The 21,862-nt window shown below is 34.9% G+C and overlaps 1 protein-coding gene across 1 annotated transcript; it reads right to left on the bottom strand.

Moving 5' to 3' along the window:
- Positions 1 to 292: 292 nt before the first annotated feature.
- LOC133702513 (disease resistance protein RPV1-like) lies at positions 293 to 19,938 on the bottom strand. The gene is made up of 8 exons (XM_062126807.1): positions 19,723 to 19,938; positions 19,493 to 19,584; positions 18,865 to 19,395; positions 17,509 to 18,589; positions 17,002 to 17,409; positions 16,165 to 16,926; positions 15,928 to 16,075; positions 293 to 892 (listed from the first exon to the last, which is right to left on the bottom strand). The coding sequence occupies exons 3-8, from the start codon at positions 19,074 to 19,076 to the stop codon at positions 366 to 368; spliced, it is 3,138 nt and encodes a 1,045-aa protein (XP_061982791.1). The 5' UTR covers positions 19,077 to 19,395; positions 19,493 to 19,584; positions 19,723 to 19,938; the 3' UTR covers positions 293 to 365.
- Between the last annotated feature and the right edge of the window lie 1,924 nt (positions 19,939 to 21,862).

Raw genomic sequence — 21,862 nt, forward strand, 5'->3', positions numbered from 1 at the left:
AACAAAGTCATTAAACCTATTAAATTTCATGACCTAAATGGTAAAGTAATAGAGGTCAATCAAATCTGAATATTTTTTTTACTAATTAAATTTTATTATGTGTTATTTTTATTTTATTTCTACATAAAAAGATGAAATAAAATTGAGAGAATAAGATGAAAAATAAATAGACATTTATATATATATATTAGCCAACATGTAAAATGAGATATTTAATATATCTTATTATAATAATACAAGATTGTATAAATAAAAATCAATTAATTAAATAATATCATGTAACATTTAAAAATATCCAAAAATCCTTGCAAACTTTATTAATCCACGCTTGTAGTCTAAAGAAACAAGAAACAAAACAATGAAGCCTAATAATAATATAATACAAATTCTAGACCCGTCTTCGCAAAAAGCCAAGCGAAATCGCCAAAAGTTTCATTACGGTGAGCAGCACAATAATAATTTCTAAAAAAATGAGAAGCTATTTCTACTTTGGCTACGTGTGCTGCATCATCATCATCATCGCTACTGTTGTGGGCATTGATAACTTCATCCTTTGATTGGATAAAATCATCCTTTCCTTCCTCTTCATGCAACCATTGTACTCCAATCGTCCTTATTTGGATAGCTGGTTTTTTTCGACGCACTGAAATACTCACTTCATCACCATTATCAAATGTAGGATCATCGCCCCCTAATTTCCTGTGCATAAACGATTGGAATTCACGAACACCACGCTTGTAACTCACAGGGAGGAGATAGGCTTGACAACGCAAGTATCGACCACTGGTATTGTTTCTGATTATAATATAAAAAGGATCTAAGAGAGTGTACTCTGACGTCATACAAAACCTTGTGAACAGAGTAAAGCCACATATCCGGTGCGCAGGAGGAGGTGAGGATATTTTGAATGAAAAGTTATCTACAAACTCATTCTGAATTAGCCATTTATCCTCATAAAACCACCTCGACTTCTCATCTTCATCAAACACATATACGACAACGCTGAATGTGCCATCTATAAATGCTATCTGTACCACCAAAACAATGTCTATAAAATGAGCAAAAGAAAAGTACTATTCAAATGTAGATTTCCAAAACAATAAAATGGGTGAGGGAGGACCTGAAATCTCGATGGCTGTATTTGAGCGCTAACCGTTTCCATAATTCTGAACATGTGTGAGTCAAACTTTTGGATTAATTCTTTCTTCATCCGATCTTGGAACTCGACTAATTGATCACAACCATCTGCTTTAGTGTTAGCAACTAGATTTGCAAGTCTTTGCAGTGAATTGCAAAAGGACACATCTAACAAAATCAAATGGGATGGAAGCTCTGGGAGTGCCTCAAGCATTTTGCAATTTCTTAAATATAGGCCTCTGAGTAGACCAAGATCCTTGATGCTTTCTGGAAGAAAACGAATTGGAGTTCCACTTAAATCTAGTCTCTCCAAGGAGCGTGGCAGTGAAAACGAGGTAAATCTCAACATTTTCCTCGCTGAAAACCTAGAGGGAAACAATAGCTTCAATGGAAGAGATGTAATGTATGATGTACTTGCAACAATTCCATCACTTTGAAGCAAGCTGCGCTCCTGATGATGCTCTAACACCATATTCATCAGCCTGTCAAGATTTGAGCAACAATCTAAAACCAGCTCTTGAAGTGAATTCAATCTACACATTTCTTCTGGAAGCTCCATAAGACTTACACAATTTCTTAGATTTAAGATCAACAGTCTTTGTAAATCACCAATAGATTCGTGAATTTGAACCAAATGGATGCAGTCTTCGAGTATTAACTTTTCAAGGCCTAGGAGACCTGAGAAGTCTGGGGTTCTAATGAGATCATGAGAGTGACGGAGATCAAGAATTTTTAATTTTGGAAGAAACTGCGAAAATACATGAATTTAGTTGTTATCAATTCAAAACGACAGAGATAGCTATAGAGAGAGACTCGATACATACCGGTTTGCCTTTCCAAGCATCAACTAGACAGCTTCTGGATAGATCAAGAACTACCAGCTTCTCCAAGCATACATTATTTGGTATGGAGCTCAAAGATAATCCATGCCAACATAACCATATCAAATTCTTGGGAAAGTGCTCAAAACTTCCATGAAAATTAGTGTAGTTTAGTTGGAGAAATTTTACAACTGGCATCTTTCTAAGAGCATCCGTGCTGAGGATGGGAAACAAACTTGTTTGGCCAGTTTGTAATTTTCCCCCATTGGAAAAGTCAGAAAGCCATTGTTGAAAGAAGTTAAGCCTGCGGCGCTTGCTGCGAACCATTGAACTGGTACAAACAACTTCTGCATGATCATCTTCCATTAATGCATGCATATCCAGGGTAAGGCCACGCAATTTTTCAGCATCCTGCATAAAAAATATTAAAAGTACATGAGAAAGGAAAGTAAAAGATTGAATATGTCAAGGCACCACAAACCATTTAAGTAGACAAATAAAAAAAATTGAGCTACTTACAGTAGTTCCATTCAATGCTCTAAAAGCATCCTCGTGACGCCATATTCTTTGATATTTGGGTGATTCTTGACGAGCAATTTCCCTTCCCATTTCACTTACTAGTTGATGCATCGACAATCTTTTATCATTGTTGATTTCAACAAGGCATCTATCGATAAGTTTGTCAATCCTAAATCTTGCACCTATACCGAGCCCATCTAGTATCGTTACTGCATAATCCACATCCATTCCATTGAAGAAACAAGCAATATCAAGGAATATGTTTTTTTGATAATCATCATCTAGAGAGTGGTAACTTATTCCAAGAACATTTTGAACTTCACAATTAGGAATCACTGCCAATTCCTGCAATGCGCTTCCCCATAATTTTCTTCCTTTCCCTGATAACGAAGAACCAATAACACGAAGGGCTAATGGAAGTCCATTACAATGATGCACTATTCTCCAAGAGTCCTCCACAAAACCTTCAACAGGGTAAGCTTGTCCAAAGGCATGCCAACTGAAAAGCTGGAGTGATTTTTTGTTGTCTAGAGGTTCAACTTTGCACTTGACAAACTCATCATCAGCTGCAATTAGACCCTTATTTCTAGTTGTTACAATGATTTTACATCCTTGACAAAACCATTCTTGCATGCCTATGATTGCATTGAATTGGTCCCTATTGTCCACATCATCAAGAACAATAAGAGTTCTTCTGCAACACAAGGCATCCTTAATCTTTATAATTCCTTCATCAACATCATGTATCTCATCAACAGTCTTGTTTAGGATATCAGAAAGAAGTTGCCTCTGTAGGCAAACTACACCTTTGGATTCTTTTGAGATTTCTCTAACATTTGATAGATAGCTCCTGCATTCAAATTTACGAAAGTTTTGATTAAAAACACTCTTTGCTATAGCTGTCTTCCCAACTCCACCAATTCCGTAGAGCATAGCAGTGGCAGCATCATGGGATTCATCTTGCAACCATGAGTTGATATAATTTACTAGAGGATCTCTTCCAATGAAATGAAGGGGTACATGAAATAGTTTTCGATCCAAGTTCTTTGAGACCTTCTCCACAATACATTGGACAAGCAGTGCCTCGTATCTACATAAAAAATAAAAATATAGTATATACTTATTAGTCTCTTTAGAAAGTATTTTTCAAGAAAGTTAATAATGTAGAATCATTAATTTTTAAAGTAGATAAGAAGGAAAAGAATAGAAGACAAGGAAAAAGTATCGTTTATTTTTATTTTTCTTCAATGTTATCCGAGTTGGGAGTGGTATAGTTTTTCTAAATTAGGAGTGGTATTATTAATCATCCTCTAAATACTTGCAAAAAAAAAAAAAAAACAAATTAAGAGTTCACAATCTGCATTTTAGTCTTATGCTAGGTGTAGTTTCATAAGGAGATACAACTCACCCATCTCCTAAAACCATTCCAGCTAAATCGGCTACTTCCTTCAAAGCAATCCTCCACCCGTTCACCCTCTCCATCTCCATCTCCTCCTTGAAGCGCTTTTCATGCTCCACAAATGCTGCGGCGAAGCTCCCTGTTTGCTTTCTGACTTGGGATGGATCGACATGATAGAATACCGGAAAAACTATGCAGTCAGCGGTCCGCCTGCGTTCCATGATCATTACAAGTTCATCAAGGCACCACCTCGAAGAAGCATAGTCTTTGGAGAATACGATTATCGCAATTTTTGATTGTTGTATTGCCTTCTGGAGCTCCGATTCGATGTTCTCTCCTCTGCCAATTTCATCATCATCTCTAAATGTGTGAATCCCTGCTTGAACAAGGGCTGTGTAGAGGTGATCAGTAAAATTCTTGCGAGTGTCTTCGCCTCTGAAACTCAAGAACACTTGATATTTACAATGAGAAAACCGTGAAGATGAGGATGCTTGATATTTCGCAGCAGCCATTCCAAATACAGAGAAAGAAAATCTTCGAAGATCTGAACCAACATAAGAAAACAGGGCAAGAGTTATATTCCATAAAATAACACACAGGAGATAAGAAAGAGAGTGGGAGAGAGTACCTGAAAGTTTCTCTTTCCCTTATCTCTAAGTTGTGGCTTCAGTTCTGTATCAGTTGATCAATAGTAGTCTGCTCTAAGCTATGTCTATGTTACGCTACTGCGTGAGGATGCCGGCACAAAGTGCAAAAACATAAAAATAATTTTCGTTGATGACTTCTTACGCGGACAACACAACCAAGTCCAAGTATTCAATTTATAGATTGTTCGCAATGTCTTTAACTTCTTGAACACTTTAAAGTGTTTTAATGGTGAAGGCACAAAGTGGGGGAAAAGAAACAAAAACATAAAAAAAAAAAAGTTTCGTAGATGACTTCTTACGCGGAAAAGACAACCAAGTCTTCGATTTTGAATTTGGTAGGATAGTGTGCTGGAAATTTCTTCAACACTTTTTAAGTTCTTTTTTTTTAAAGGTGGAATTGAAAAAAAGAGAGAGAGAGAAAAGAAGGATCGTAGGACAGGGACTAGAACCACGCCTTATCAGTTGAATCAAAAGCTTATATGCCTGCTCTCTTAATGAAAGGTCTACAAATTATGGTTCCTTATTGTTGGGGATTCCGGCACCCCATGCGCGGACCGGTGGTGTACTGATAGTTGCTCAGATAGGAGAGGAAGCACACTATAACACAATAGTTTACGTGGTTCGGCAAATCACCTACATCCACGGGAGAGAGTCCATATTATTTAGAGATAAAGAAAGGATACAATAAATACAAGGAGGAGGATCACTCAACTCCCAGCTCTCCTTGGTGCTCTTACCGCTGCTGCCATTGCAGCTCTTTCTTTTCTCTCTATTCTCACGTTCACTTCACTCTCTGCACTCTCTCTATTTGCTCTCACATAATATGCCTCCTTTATAGGCATATATGGTAACATGGAGGAGACAATCAAGCCATAATACATGGCATGAATTATGCTGTAATTCATGCTCCCACTTGCTTGGTAGTGGGGTATTGCCACAAATGGCAATATCCTAACACTTATATCCATGAATGTTGTTCTCACATCTGACACTTTTAGTTGATGCACTGTGAATTGGAATGATTTTTCCATAACCAAAGTCAACACAAGTGCTTTAAATGAAATGGTATAATGCAGCTGGCAGTTCTTACATCGCCACCAAGAAGAGCCATAGAACAAATTGCAGCAAACAAAATTGGACATAGTTATTGGGTAAATTTAACTAGGATCAAAACTCATCTTTTATTTCCTCAGAATTACCTAATCTATTCGAAGTTTTGATTAACCTGAGACCTAATGATGCCTTCTCTCCATTCTCTCTCGCGAGCCCTAAGCTCCCATATTGCAGGAAGTTTCCTCTGTTCTCCCACTACTTTTTCAGCCTTTTCCCCTGCCGCCTCGCAGCTATCCATTCCAGAATCGCATTTCTCTGCCTCTTTCTGATACTGGGATGTCATTCTCTTAGCCTCCAACAGCGCCAAGTCCGCGCTGCTGTTTTTCCTGAGCTTCTTCTTCACTAACCTCAGTTCATCTTTCAACATGTTTGTTAAACTTTGTTCCATCTCACGGCTCACTTCAGGATCATGCTTCATACACTCTAAAAGGGTACAAAGTCAAGAACAGAAAATGTCAAAGGTCAAGAAATGGTATAACCTACTATAGATCACGTCACTCAACAGGCAGAATCACATTCACCATCTTTCTTCGCATCTCAAAAACGTCAGTAATAGAATTTTTCAGAAATTAAGCACGTATTCGATTGGTTATTTGTGTGCACACGAAACATGTTACCATTGACACCCTAACAAACCATTATAGATGTCTGAAGATTCCAGAACATCATGTTCTTCTGCAGAAAAGAAAGGGCTTTTTTTTTAGATCCACACCTAGTGGCTTCTTTCCTTTTGGTTTAATAACCAATTTCCATGTATCATTTTTCTTAATTGATGTAATCTTTTTATCCATAGCAATTTTTTATTTTTTGTTGTTTTTTCAAACACTATAAGTTCACATGTGTTAAAATGACAATATAATATTAAATCCTCATCAATTAAATTAGTTACCTTATTTTTCAAGGTGGATTAGGTGGGCTACCACTACGAACTTCTACTTGAAGAAAAAGATAAAAGTGAAGTTAAGTTCATTGATCATTGTTGAGGTGTAACAAGTTTTTGATGTATATCTCTCTTTCTTTTCATCAAAAACTGATAGAAAGTCATACTTTCTTATAATCATCTACCTTACTTTTCATCATCATCTATCTTCCAATTCCACGCTTTTTCTTCATCAAATTCGATATCCTTATTAATCATTATCTTTTCTTTATTGGTGTTGTAAAGCTTGTATTCTTTGGATTTTTTATTATTACCCACAAAGATCATTTTTTTTCTCTTGTTATCTAACTTGGTCTTTACTTGATCATTTACAAGTACATAATCAATGTTTCCAAACACCTTTGAGTATGTAACACTGGGCTTTCTTCCATTCCATGTCTTTTGTGGAGTCATGTCATTTAATATTTTTATAGGACACCTATTTGACAAGTAAACAACACAATCTACAATGTCAGCCCAAAACTCATTTGCAATCTTCTTGGTTTTGAGCATGCTCCCCACTATGTTGAGTGTTGTAACTCAATTTTGACCCTCATTCTTGTATATATTTTTTAAAAAATTGTAAAAATTCAAAATAAAAAAAATAGATGGGGTTTGAAATTGGATAGATAATCAAGCACCATAGGCAAAAATAAGGCTTTAGATTTTTTAGGTCATAATTGAGGTGTGAATTGAAAACGAAATTGAAGAAAATGGCTTGAATTGATTTAATTTAGCTAAGATTGAAAGAAATTTGAAGTTCAAGATTGATTTAGCCAAATTAGGAATTAATGAAGGGCTTAATTGAAGAAAAAAATAAGAATTGAAAGGTAAATTGACTGTATAATTTTTGGAACCATTGTTAAATCTTAAGGTATAAATTGATTGAATTAGGGATACAATTCAAAAAGAAAAGATGATTTAGGGCAAAGTAAACGGGATTGGAAAAATTCAAAATCCAAGGATTGTAATGAGAATAAGGAATGTTTATCTTAATTTATATTTCAGTCCATTTCATCCATTTGATTCAATTTAATCCAATTTGATTAATTGATTGCAATCATATTAGTCTAATTGAATTAATTCGATTCAATTCAATCCCTAATTAACTCATGATTTCTTTCCTAATTGTCCAAAATCCTAGTTTCCAATCAATTAACCAGCAAAATTATAGCCAAGATTTGTGTCTATAATCAATTATTTAGCAATCAAACCCATTCTGATCTCTCAAATCCAATAGCCCAAAATTGATTTCTTCAATCAATCCCCAAAATCCTAGCCGTTCCTCTCCATTTTAGACACCGGCACAAGCAAGACAAAAATAAAAAGTAAAAACCATAGCCTCCACTGTCTCTCGACACCATTCTTGGTCTCAGACTCTCAGGATTCTGGAAAACACAACAGCTCCACCCTTTTCCATTAACCCAAGACCAACGCCCACCTTTCCTCCATAAAATCCACCAAAGTCAGCCCATTCTTCTTCTCTGAACAAAACCCCGACCACCAACGTCCAACCCAGTCACTCTCCATTCACCCAAAACAAACACCATCAGAGAAAGAACACTGAAAAAACCCAGTTCCACAACCAGCACAATCAATTTCCCACAACCACCATCAACACAGCGGTGATCTTCCAGCCCAACTTCTCAAAACCGATCCCAATCTTCCCGCTCTTTCAACCACACTAGTCAATCAAACCCATCCTCTCTTCTACTCCCAATCAGCCACCATCACAATCCTTCTTCGCACAGTCCAAACAAAAATCAAAATCATTTCCAGCCTCTCAACCGTGAGCCCCCAGAAGCCTCCCCCACGGTAGTGTTCAACCCATACCAGCCTTCCCTCTCATTTTGGCCATCCCACCCACCCAGTATATTAACAACAATTGAATTGAATTGAATCATATAAAAATATAATAGTTTGAAAGAAAATTACATTTCTTTACTTGAAGACAAGGACAAAATAACCCACACCGAGAACCACGTACCTTGTAAAATGGTTTTTCTCCTTTTTCCTTTAAAAAGATATATTTAGAATGAGCATCAAAAAATTCATCATGTCTTGTCCTTGTACTTTTTTCTTTACGCTGTTTTTAAAATATAAAATAAAAAAAAATTAATTGAGTAAAAAATTAAAGGAATGTGCATTAAAATATAAAAATTAAAAAAATAACAATATTTTTAACAGAGCTAAGAAAAAAAAATTAGAATTCAAAACAACAAAAATTAAATTGAAAAATATTATACCATTAATTTAAATTGTAGAATAAATTGAAAACTAATTTAACTTTTATAAAAGGATTAAGAAGAAAAATTAAAAATCAAAATAATATAGACAAATTTAGAAAATATAATATTTTGTCAACTGAGATTAAAATATGAAGTTAAAAATAAATAAAACTTCTAGAAAATATCAAAACTAAAAATTAAAAATAAAAAAAATAATGATTAAAATTAAAATACCAAGAACATACAGGGCCAAGTTGCAATTTTTTAGAAAGAAGAGATAAAATAAAAAAAAAATCTATCAGTAACATGTGTTACGCCAATAAAAAAAGGTCACGGCAATACTTTCAACAACACAATATAAAAATGTTTTTGAACACAGGGAGACATTGCACAAGTTGCCCAAAGTACACAGGCCCTCTCTTGTACCTTTGGTGCCATATGCATGCAGCTGTCTTTTTTTATCAACCTAGATACAGAATTACCTGAAGCGGACTTTGTAATTATAAAAAAAATCACCGTAAAAAGCAAAAAATGCCCCTCGACTCTAGGTTTAAATTTTTTTGTTTTAAAGGTATGTTCAACGTTTTACTATTAATTTTATTTTTATATTTTGTCAAATCCTAAATTTCCTCTTAGTTTAAATTATAAACCACTAGGTTTTTCATCTACGATTGAACATTCAATTACATAACCTTGATTTATTCTCATCGCATCCACATCCATATTCCTATAAGGATTATGATTGTCATCTAAAATTTTATGTATATTGCTAGAACTAAAAGTTGATCATGATTCTCCATATATAAACCAACACAAGTAATCTTTCTATTATGGTCTTGTGAGGAACACATGATTCTACATATATAAACCAACACAAGTATTTTTCCATGAACCATTTATATAAAAGATGTATTGTTATAACATTTGGCTCGAGAAACTTTTTATTTTTACACCTTTTATATAAACATCTAATACCGTCTTCACTAATATTTTTTGGATTAAATATTGAGTAATTAATAAAATCCTGAATCTCATTACAATAATCTATCTTATACAACTCTTCAGTTGAGTCTTGGTACATTCCTTACTTATATCAAACTTATATAAAATATTGATAACAATATGTATTAAATAATTACTTCAACTAAATAAAATTATAAATATTGGTTTAACTCAAACTTATTCAAACTATTTTAATAATACTCTTAATTCATTATCAATTTTCTGCATAAATTTAAATTCCTAAACATTTACCAAAAATTTCAACTAAACAATAACATTTATAAAATATATAACAAACCCATTAAATAAGTTATTATTTATTTCATTATAAAACACCTAAACAAAATACATGCACTACAAAAATATACAATAAAAATTAATATTTTAAAATTAAACTCAATTTAAAAATAAATAGTTTTACTTGCTTAAAAATGAGACTCCTCGATAAAACTTGAATAAAAATACATATGCTAACAGAACCAGAGAAACTGGTGGCGTTGAAAAGAAAGCAGTTGCAGATATAATATTGAGTACGATAAAAGATGGCATGCAGCGAACAAAGTAATGTAGTCTGAGAGAAAAAGCAACTTCTAATGTAAAGAGTGCATTACTAGATCACAGAAATTTCGATAACAATGGCTGCAACACAACAGAAAATATTGAGCAATATCGACTGTTTTACCTTTTGAGAATTGTTCTTAACGTAGTGTTGACTTAGCCTCCGTTATGGTGACAATGAGAAGCCAAGCTGAAGCAAAGAGCAGAATCTTGTGTCATGATGCCCAGCAAAAAAACAAGGAGAGATTGTTCTAACTTTCAAGACCATGGCTGCAGGCTCTACTTTGAAATGCATGGCGGCAAGCATCTACTCCTCCAGGTTGTGGGAAAACAATGTTGATGAAACTGCATTTTCATGATAAAGAAGTTCAAGGATAATGAAAGGTTACAAGGGGTTCTCACTGGCCCTCGTAGCGGTTGGCAGTGGAGAGCCTGAAGAAATTTGGAAAACAAGAACAAATGGAGTTGTCTAAAGCTAGTTATTTTTTTTTTTTAATATAGTGACGTGCTCAATTATCTCCAGGGAAGCATGGATACCTTAGATAACAAGATTATAGTTGTTTGGGAAAAAAAACTTTCTGTCTTCTCGTTCCAATTCCTAGTCATGTCTAAAATTATTAAGAGTTTATTTTTATTTCATTCTCATGATCTTATATAATATTCATGGCTTGGTGTTAGTAAATATTTATTTTATGAATATTTTTAATTTTAATGTTGGTAAATATTGTGTAATCAAAAAATACGGTATTCTTAATTTTAGCATCAGTGAATAAATCTATAAAATTTGTATTACAAAAAAAGGAAACCATTTTTATTTTTATTTTATTTTTTAATTTTTTATTTATGTTTTTTAAAAAAAGACATGTGTTGCATAACAAATTTATATTTCACCCTAAAAGTCCATGGACCGAATATACAGCAAAAAACAAAATGACACACAAAATACAAAAAAACAAATATGAGGAAACCATAAATAAATCAATGAAAATCTCTAAATTTTTATGGAATTTTATGATATAAAAAAACCCTCATTTTATAAGATATCAAAATAAAACGGAATAAAATAAATGAAAAAGGCATAATAGTGTGTTTTGTCCACTACAACCTTAGACTAAAAAAAACTAGGCTATGAGGAGGCCCAGGCCCATCTCGACCTTCGCTATTCTTTTGTTGGGCCTGAATCTAGCCCAACTGTATAAGTTGGGCTTGATCTATCCGGCCCGGCCCGATTATTGGTTCAAACCAATAACCGGTCGATTTATGTCTGCAGGCACGCGTTCAAGTGTTCATGCACAGTAGAGGGGTAATTAAAATTGCAGGAATGGGGGGGAGGAAGAAACTTACCTGTGCTGGCGGTGAAGACGCGAATTTGCTGGTCGCTCGGGCTCCTTCTCCTCTGTTCTGCTTCTGCTCGTTTCCTCTTCTTTTATCTCTTCTTTTTTTGGTTTCTGTTTCTCTCTTCTTTTGGTCTCTCTGTTTTTCTGGTCTTCTCCCCTTTCTCTTCTCCTTTTTTTTACACCGGTGATGGAAGTCGTGGGAATTGCCGTGTGCCTGTGGGTTGTCTGGTGGCGGTCGGTGTTTTCTTTGCAGGGGGTCTACTCTGTTTCCAGAGGAAGAAGATGATGAATGGAAATGACAAACGACGCCGTTTCTGGACTGGAGCGGCCGTTTTTGAATTTGATCCTTGAAGTTTTAACATTTGTTGAACAGACCCCTGGGAAAATGTCAATTAGGCCCCTTCATTTCGGTGCCTTTTACAAAGCAGTTTTTAGCTTCTAATCAATTTAGTCCTTACTCCAAACTTTGATGTCTCTTTAATTAAGCCTCTAATTTATTTAATTAAACTAATTCTAAACTAAATTAAATTTTCAAACTTATTAATTCTTCAATTTTTACCAAGTGAAAAAAATAAAAATAAAATAAAACTTTACATATATTTTGGTCAAAAGAAGGTTGACAGATAAAATGAAAATTAATTAATAAAATAATATTATATGATAATGAAAAAGAATCTGAAAGCCATTACAAATATTTATAAATAAAAGATCTCATGCTAGACAAAGAAAGGAGGAAGATTACTAGAGAAACAAAACTCTTTTCATGATAAGCTTTTGAAGCAAAAAAATAAAATAAAAAAAAACTCTTTCAAAAGCTTTGGAGCTTTTTTTCATTTTACGGTTGAAATCTAAAAAAACAAACCTCTACCTAATGAATCCTAAATTAATACAAGTTATGTTTACCATGGAAAGCACAATACCACAAAGCGAAATTGCAAGCACTGGATTTACCATAAAAAGCACAATAATAATTTCTAAAAACAAGAGAAGCTATTTGTACTTTGGGTACGTGTGCTGCATCATCATCATCATCATCATCGCTACTGTAGTGGGCATTGATAACTTCATCCTTTGATTGGATATCATCATCATAATTTCCTTCCTCTTTATACAACCATTGTACACCAACGGTCCTTGTTTGAATAGTTGGATCAAGTGGAAGCACTGAAATACTCACGTCATCACCATTATCAAATGTAGGATCATCGACCCCTAATTTCATGTGCATTAGCGATTGGAATTCACGAACACCACGCTTGTAACTCATAGGGAAGACAGAGGCTTCAGAAAGGATCATAGCCACATATCCGGTGCGCAGGAGGTGAGGATATATTGAATGTAAAGTTATCTACGAACTCATTCTGAATTAGCCATTTATTCTCATGAAACCACCTTAACAAAGCTAGCTGTAAAGCGTCTCCAGCCCCAGAATAGGATATATTGAATAGGATATATTGAATGTAAAGTTATCATCTTCAAATACATATACGACAACTCTGAATGTGCGACTATACAAAGCTAGCTGTACCACCAAAACAAAGTCTATACAATGAGCAAAAGAAAAATATTCAAATGTAGATTTCAAAAACAATAAAACTCTGAAATCTCGATGGCTGTATTTGAGCACTAACCGTTTCCATTATTTTGAACATGGGCGAGTCAAACTTTCGGATTAATTCTTGCTTTATCCAATCTTGAAACTCGACTAAGTGATCACAACCATCTGCTTTAGTCCACCAGATTAGTTTTGGAACTCTTTGCATTCAATAGCAAAAGGACACATCCAACGAACCCAAATGGGACGGAAGCTCTGGGAGTGCCTGAGCGATCAGTAAAGTACTTGTGCGAGTTGCAGGATTGATGTCGATAGTTCAAGATCGACGGCACACCAATAAGCTGAAGTATTCATATATTATTATCTTACTTTATCTATAAAACAGTTTTCAAGTTATTTCCCAGCAATCAAATCCTCCATGCCCCTTCAGAAAAAAATATGTGTACAAATGATAAATCTCTAAGCTGAACCAACAAAACCGGTTGATGAGATAATCAATAATTAGTTTCTAACAGTGAATTAATTTAAGTGATTCTCAGTTACAGCAGAGTTACATTCCACAATATAACATGATACTAAAAGAGATAAGAGAGAGAGAGAGAGTACCTGCAATCTTCACTTTCCCTTCGCTGATGTTATCTAATCAGTTCACCAATTAAAATAATATTTTTTTTATATTAGTAATTTAAAAAAATTTAAAAATATTAATTTAAAATCACAAAAACTTTTAATTTTTTTTTAAAATATTTTTAAAATATAAAAATAAATATAACCGTAGAGGCATTTTTATCAAGGTTGTTAATTCCGTTCCGTTCTGTCTGGAATGACCGAAACATTCCATACCAATTCAAAAAACGGAACAAATTTCATCTCATTTTAAATCTCGGTCCGTTCCGGATTTTTCGGCTAAATTCTGCCTGAAACGTTCCTGTTCCATTCCACATGTTTCGTTCCGCTTTTGAAAAGTCATTGAATCAAATTGAACCTTATTCAATTTAATTAATTAAACCACCCAATTATAAAAAGCTTTTTTTTATTACTATTTTCTATAACAATGATATTAATAATAACATTGAAAATTATTATTACTATTTTCATTAACAATGATATTAATTTTTTAAAATTAGATTTATCACTAATATATATGGTTTATATTCATGTTGTTTTTTTCATGTTTATACTTTGTAGGAATTTGAGCAAAACAAGGGATGTTTTAAATTTCATTAGCCTTAATAACATTGACCTAACTTTATATTTAAAATATTTGTGTTAAAACATTTTACTTTTATAATATTTTGATATTTTGTTTAAGTTGAATTACTTTAAGTTAAAGATCTATTTAATCTTGACTATTGAGAAATATTTTAAATTTTGAAATTATATTTGTTTGACATTGTGTTTGTATTGCATAATTTATAATTAATTTATCTTGAATTTGAATTATGTTTGTTGAATATATATATATATATATGAATAGTACAACCCTGAAACGGCACGCCGAAATATTCCGAAACTGAAACATTCTATTCCAATTGAAAAAACAAAATACTTACCGAAACGGAATTGACAACCTTGATTTTTATGTTAGGAATTTTTTTTTGCTCAAATCATTATCAGTTGCCGTAATTGCTCAAATCGTTTACTAGGGCCAGTAATTCTTGTTATAATTACCAAAAGGGACATTAGACATAATCTCTCAGTTGGGGGCCATCTGCTAAACCTAGCCCCCATCAACTCTCACGGTTCTTCTTTACAGGCGGTATGCAATAAATCAAGTCATATCTCATCGATCGTTAATCGAAATCGTTGAACAAATTGCACCTTTTGATCTCAAAGGACGTATTTTTTATGAAAAGTAAGAGTCTCAGTGAAAATTTTAGGATTTTCACTTTTTGATTATTGAATTTTATTTCTATCTGTCTTCTTTTCATTTAATAATTTTCAATCAAAATTGATCTTTAAAGTTTTAATTTTGATAATAAAATGATATATTAAAAGCCTTTACAAATATTTATAAATAAAAGGTAAAAAAAAGAAAGATGGAAGATTACTAGAAATACAAAACTCTTTTCATGATAAGCTTTTTTAGAAGAAAAAAAAAATCTCTCATAAGCTTTCAAGCTTTTTTTTTTTAATTTATGTTTGAAATCTAAAAACACAAAACTCTACTGAATGAATCCTATATTAATACAGGTTGAAGACCTTTCTTTGCCAAAAAACACCAAGCGATATCGCCATCAAAAAATTCAGTACGGAAAGCACAATAATAATTTCTAAGTATATGAGAAGCTATTTCTACTTTGGCTACGTGTGCTGCATCATCATCATCATCGCTACTGTTGTGGGCATTAATAATTAACTTCATCCTTTGATTGGATAAAATCATCATCCTTTCCTTCCTCTTCATGCAACCACTGTACACCAATCGTCCTTATTTGAATAGTTGGATCATGTGGAAGCACTGAAATACTCACGTCATCACCATTATCAAATGTAGGACCACCGAACCGTAATTTCATGTGCAGTAGAGATTGGAATTTCACGTCATACTCACGCTTGTATCTTGTACAAAGCAAGGATCGACCACTGGTATTGTTTCTGATTTCAATATAAAAAGGATCATTGTGACTGTACCCTGACGTCATACAAGACCTTGTGAACAGATTAAAGCCACATATCCGGTGCGTCCCAGGTGAGGATATTTTGAATGAAAAGTTATCTACAAACTCATTCTGAATTACCCATTTATCCTCTTCTTCCTCCTCATAAAACCCCCTTAACATCTCATCTTCATCAAATACAAATACGGCAACGTTGAATATGCCATCTATAAATGTGATCTGTACCACCGAAACAATGTCTATAAAATGAGCAAAAGAAAAATATTCAAATGTAGATTTCAAAGAAAATAGCATGGGCGAGGGAGGACCTGAAATCTCGATGGCTGTATTTGAGCACTAACCGTTTCCATTATTCTGAACATGTGTGAGTCGAACTTTTGGATTGATTCTTGCTTCATCCCATCTTGGAACTCGACTAATTGATCACAACCATCTGCAACAGTCCCACCGGTTAGATTTGAAACTCTTTGCACTGAATAACAAAAGGACACATCTAACAAAATCAAATGGGATGGAAGCTCTGGGAGTGCCTCAAGCATTTTGCAATTTCTTAAATATAGGCCTCTGAGTAGACCAAGATCCTTGATGCTTTTTGGAAGAAAACGAATTGGAGTTCCACTTAAATCTAGTCTCCTTAAAGAGCGTGGCAGTGAAAACGAGGTAAATCTAAACATTTTCCTCGCTGAAAACCTAGAGGGAAAGAATAGCTTCAATGGAAGAGATGTAAAGTATGATGTACTTGCAACAATTCCATCACTTTGAAGCGAGCTGCGCCCCTGATGATGCTCTAACTCCATATTCAGGCCGTCAAGATTTGAGCAACCATCTAAAACCAGCTCTTGAAGTGAATTCAATCTACTCATTTCTTCTGGAAGCTCAACAAGACTTGTACAATTTCTTAGATTTAAGAACAACAATCTTTGTAAATCACCAATAGATTCGTGAATTTGAACCAAACGGATGCAGTCTTCAAGTATTAGCTTTTCAAGGGCTGGGAGACCCCAGAAGTCTGGGGTTCTAATGAGATTATGAGAGTGACGGAGATCAAGAATTTTCAATTTTGGAAGAAACTGCAAAAATACATGAATTTAGTTGTTATCAATTGAAAATGAAAGAGATAGCTATAGAGAGAGGTTGATACATACCGGTTTACCTTTCCAAACATCAACTAGACAGCTTCTGGATAGATCAAGAACCACCAGCTTCCCCAAGCATACGTGATTTGGTATGGATCTCAAAGAGAATCCATGCCAACATAACCATATCAAATTCTTAGGGAAGTGCTCAAAACTTCCATAGAACTTCGTGTAATTTAGTTGGAGAAATTTTACATCTGGCATCTTTCTAAAAGCATCCGTGCTGAGGATGGGAAACAAACTTGTTTCGCCAGTTTGTAATTTTCCCCCATCAAAAAAGTCAGAAAGCCATTGTTGAAAGAAGTTAAGCCTGCGGCGCTTGCGGCGAACCATTGAATCAGTACAGACAACTTCTGCAAAATTATCTTCCATTAATGCATGCATATCAATGGTAAGGCCACGCAATTTTTCAGCATCCTGCATTAAAAATATTAGAAGTACATGAGAAAGGAATGAACATGTTAGGGCACCACACAAACCATTTAAGCAGACATATAAAAAAATTGAGCTACTTACAGTAGTTCCTTTCAAAACTGTAAAAGCATCCTTGTGACGCCATATTCTTTGACATTTGGGTGATTCTTGACGAGCAATTTCCCTACCCATATCTCTTACTAGTTGATGCATCCACAGCCTTTGATCACTAGTGTTGATTTCAACAAGGCATCTATCGATGAGATTGTCAATCCCAAATCTTGCACCTTTATCGAGCCCATCCAGTATCCTAACTGCATCATCCACATTCATTCCATTGAAAAAACATGCGATATCAAGGAATAAGTTCTTCGGATAATCACCATCAAGAAAGTCGTAACTTATTCGAAGAACCTTTTGAACTTCAAAATTAGGAAACACTTCCATTTGTTGTAATGCGCTTTCCCATATTTCTCTTCCTTTTCCGGACAATGAAGAGCCAATAACTCCAAGAGCTAATGGAAGTCCATTACAATGATGTACTATTCTCCAAGAGTCTTCTACAAAACCATCAACAGGGTTCGCTTGTCTAAAAGCATTCCAACTGAAAATCTCAAGTGATTTTTCATCATCTAGTGGTTCAACTTTGCACCGGACCCACTGAATATCATTACCTGAAAACATACCCTTATTTCTGGTTGTTACAATGATTTTACTTCCCTTACACAGCCAGTTTTGCATGCCAATGATTTTATTGAATTGGTCCCTTTTGTCCACATCATCTAGAACAATAAGAGTTCTTCTGCAACATAATGCATCCTTAATCTTCAGAATTCCTTCATCTTCATCATTTATCTCATCAACAGTCTTTTTTAGGATGTCTGAAAGAAGTTGCCTCTGTAGGCAAACTATATCCTTTGATCTAAAATTTGATAGGAAGCTCTTTCCTTCAAATTTATGAATATTCTGATTAAAAACACTCTTTGCTATGGTTGTCTTCCCAACTCCACCAATTCCATAGAGTATAGTAATGGCAGCATCATGGGACCCATCTTCCAACCATGAGTTGATATAATTTACTAAAGGATCTCTTCCAATGAAATGAAGGGGTAAATGAAACATTTTTTGATCCAATTTCTTTGAGACCTTCTCCACAATAGATTGGACAAACTGTGCCTCGTACCTACATCAAAATGTAAAATACAATGTGCGATTATTAGTAGTCTCTCTATAAGTAATAGAAATAAACAACATTTAGCTAAGAAATTAAAGCAGTTTGTGTGTCAATGATTTGATAGTTAATGATTGAAAAAAAAAACAACGAAGAAATCATAAGGATTTTATTTTATTTTTCTTATATGTTTTCTTACTAGTACACTTAACTGAAAGAAATTAAGAGTTCACGACCAGCATTCTAGTCTTATGCTATGTGTAGTTTCATCAAGAGATGCAACTTACCCATCTCCTAAAACCATTCCAGCTAAATCTGCAACTTCTTTCAAAGCAATCCTCCACCCACTCACCCGCTCCTTCTCCTCATTGAAGCTCTTTTCATGTTCCACAAATGCTGCAGCGAAGCTCCCTGTTTGACGTCCGACTTGGGATGGATCCACATCATAGAATACTGGCAAAACTATGCAGTCATCATTCCTCTTACGTTCCATGATCATTACAAGTTCATCGAGGCACCATCTCGACGAAGCATAGTCTTTGGAGAACGCGATTATCGATATTTTTTATTGTTGTATTGCCTTCTGGAGCTCGAAATCTATATTCTCTCCTCTCCGAATTTCATCATCATCTCTAAATGTGTGAATCCCTGCTTGAATTAGGGCCTTGTAGAGGTGATCGGTAAAGTTCTTGCGGGTGTCTGCACCTCTAAAACTCAAGAACACTTGATATTTACAATTAGAAAACCGAGAAGAGTAGGATTCTTGATATTTCCCAGCAGCCATTCCGATTCTAGCAAAGATAAGACTTTTCGAAGATCTGAACAAAAAAAAAAAAGGAGTTGCAGGATTAATGTCGATAGTTCAAGATCAACAGCACACCAATAAGCTCAAGTATTCATATATTATTATCTTACTTTATCTGTAAAACAATTTCAAGTTATCTCCCAGCAATCAACTCCTCCATGCCCTTTCAGAAAAATATTTGTACATATGATAAATCTCTATGCTGAACCAACAAAATCGGTTGATGAGATCATCAATGATTAGTTTCTAACAATGAATTAATTTAAGTGATTCTCAGTTACAGCAGAGTTACATTCCACAATATAACATAATACCAAAAGAGATAAGAGAGAGAGAGTACCTGCAATCTTCACTTTCCCTTCGCTGATGTTCTCTTATCAGTTCATCAATTTTCTGCTTTTAAGTCAACCTTACAGGTCTTGTCATAAGTCTTGTCATAATTACCAAAATGGACATTAGACACACACAAAACACATAATCCCTCTCATCAACACGGTTCTTCTTACTTCACCCACCAGTAAGAAAAAGGCACGTGCAGGATCAAGGCTTTTTCTTTCTGTTGAAGAATTAGTCGGAAAAACAAAGCAATTGGTTAAATTAGATGAATAAATGAAGCAGTCGATCAGTTAAGTTGTGAGAATTTTCATATTCGTATTTTATTTAAGTAGTTAATTCCTTGTTTGTTTATTACTTAAATATAAAGAGGAATATACAAGAAAAAACACTTAATAAGATTCTCTTCTTCTCAAATCTTTTTCTTGTTTTTTAGTTTTGCTTATTACATTGTTTTCTATCAATTTCCTATCACACTGATATTTCTTCTAATACTTCCAACTATTAATCTCAGATATGTAAATTTTTTACATATTGCAGAGAACGAATCATTTTAATAAGTGTCGCACGTGTCGACGTAGCGGCGATCGTCCACCCTCAAGTATATGGATATATATCTGGTAAATGTGGGGAGACAAGGAATTCTTTGTCTCTTAGCGGTGAAAAATGGTGTGGGAGTCGCCACCTAGTATTTTGGTCACTAGGAACCCTAACTGGTCTCAGAGATTGGGTACGGAGACTGGTTGCGTAAAGGGAAGGTATTAGCACCCCAAATACGCCCTACCTAAGGTAAGCTGCATTGTTTTATTATCTGATAAAAATCTAAGGTCTTGTCATGCTGGTTCGTCTATGGTTCAAGAAACGCCCTCCTCAGTAAGGAGGTTCTTATCTTATGGGGTAAAAATCTAACCGGCCTAATGTCTATAAAAGAACTACCTTTTTAAAATCGAGAATACGTTTTCGTATAAATTCGTAATCCCAGACATTAAAACAACACAAAAATATATATATTTTTTAATTTTTTGAAATATTGGTCAAGTTCTCATGACTTTTAATAAACTGGTTATTAAAGTCAAAATGCATGTTAAAATAATATTATTATTTTTTTGAGTTTTCTTTATTGTATAAAAAATACAATATGAGTTTTAGCTTTGAGAGACTTGGCCGTATGCATGAAAACAAAGGTTTTTTTTTTTTTGAAAACCGGGTATTTTTTAATACTGGATTTGTATTTTTAAGATATAAAAATACAAACCAATATTAGTCGAAATGACGTAGAAAAATCCGTGGGAAAATCACAACTTTCAAAAAATATATATAGATAATAAAAAAACACACAAAACAAAAAGGAGAAAAGAAATACAAATAAATAAAATGAAATGGACTGAGCTGGGCCTGTATTGGCCCAGCCACAAGGCTGGACTCAGCCCAGCCGCGTGGGCTGGGCTAATGTTCCAGCCTGCAGAAAACAGGGTTGGACTCAGCCCAGCTACGCGAGCTGGGCTGATGTTCCAGCCCAAAGCAAAAAGGGGCTGGACTCAACCCAGCCGTGTGGGTTGGGCTGATGTTCCAGCCCACTGAAGAAAAAAACCATGACTGGTTACTGTGCATGAGCACAATAACCAGTGAATTAATTAGCTTCTTCTTGCATGCAGAACGTGCACAGTGCGCGTTCTGCAAGCAAGAAGATGACCAATGACCGGCGGCTATGGAGGGGAAGGGAATTTACCTGAGGCGACGATCTCGGATGGCTGAGTTGATGGTGGTGCTGGCGACTGTTCTTGGTGGCGCTGCGGTGGCGGTTACTCGAGAAGCCCGCTGACCGCGGCGGTTCTTCTTCTCCACAACGTAAGGACACCGGGCGGTGTCTTCTTCCCCGCCGGTTTTCTCCTTCTATCTTGTGTTCTTCCTTCTTCGCGTCTGTCTCTCCGCACGACTTCTCTTTCTTCTTTCTTTTTCCTTTCTTCCTCCTCCTCTGTTCTCCCCTATTTTTTCGTTTCTGTCTCTCTCTCTCTTGGTCACCCTCCCTTTTTTCTGCCGTCCTTTTCTCCTCCTCTTTCCTCTTGCGTTCGGGTGGTATTTATAGGGGCAGGGGGAGCGGGGTCGACCCTGCCCCATCCGCACGTTGCCACCTCTGCCACGGCACC

The sequence above is a fragment of the Populus nigra genome, chromosome 9 (genome assembly GCF_951802175.1).
Source record: "Populus nigra chromosome 9, ddPopNigr1.1, whole genome shotgun sequence".
In the NCBI taxonomy this organism is placed as follows: domain Eukaryota; kingdom Viridiplantae; phylum Streptophyta; class Magnoliopsida; order Malpighiales; family Salicaceae; genus Populus; species Populus nigra.

What these genes read in the sequence shown, in the direction of transcription:
- LOC133702513 (XM_062126807.1), bottom strand. Translation starts at nt 19,076, where the DNA reads ATGATCATGGAACGTAAGAGGAATGATGACTGCATAGTTTTGCCAGTA. An exon ending in GGAATGGTTTTAGGAGATGG is followed by an intron (nt 18,590 to 18,864) that starts GTAAGTTGCATC and finishes ATTTTGATGTAG; the next exon opens with GTACGAGGCACAGTTTGTCC. An exon ending in TACAGCCATCGAGATTTCAG is followed by an intron (nt 16,076 to 16,164) that starts GTCCTCCCTCGC and finishes TCGGTGGTACAG; the next exon opens with ATCACATTTATAGATGGCAT.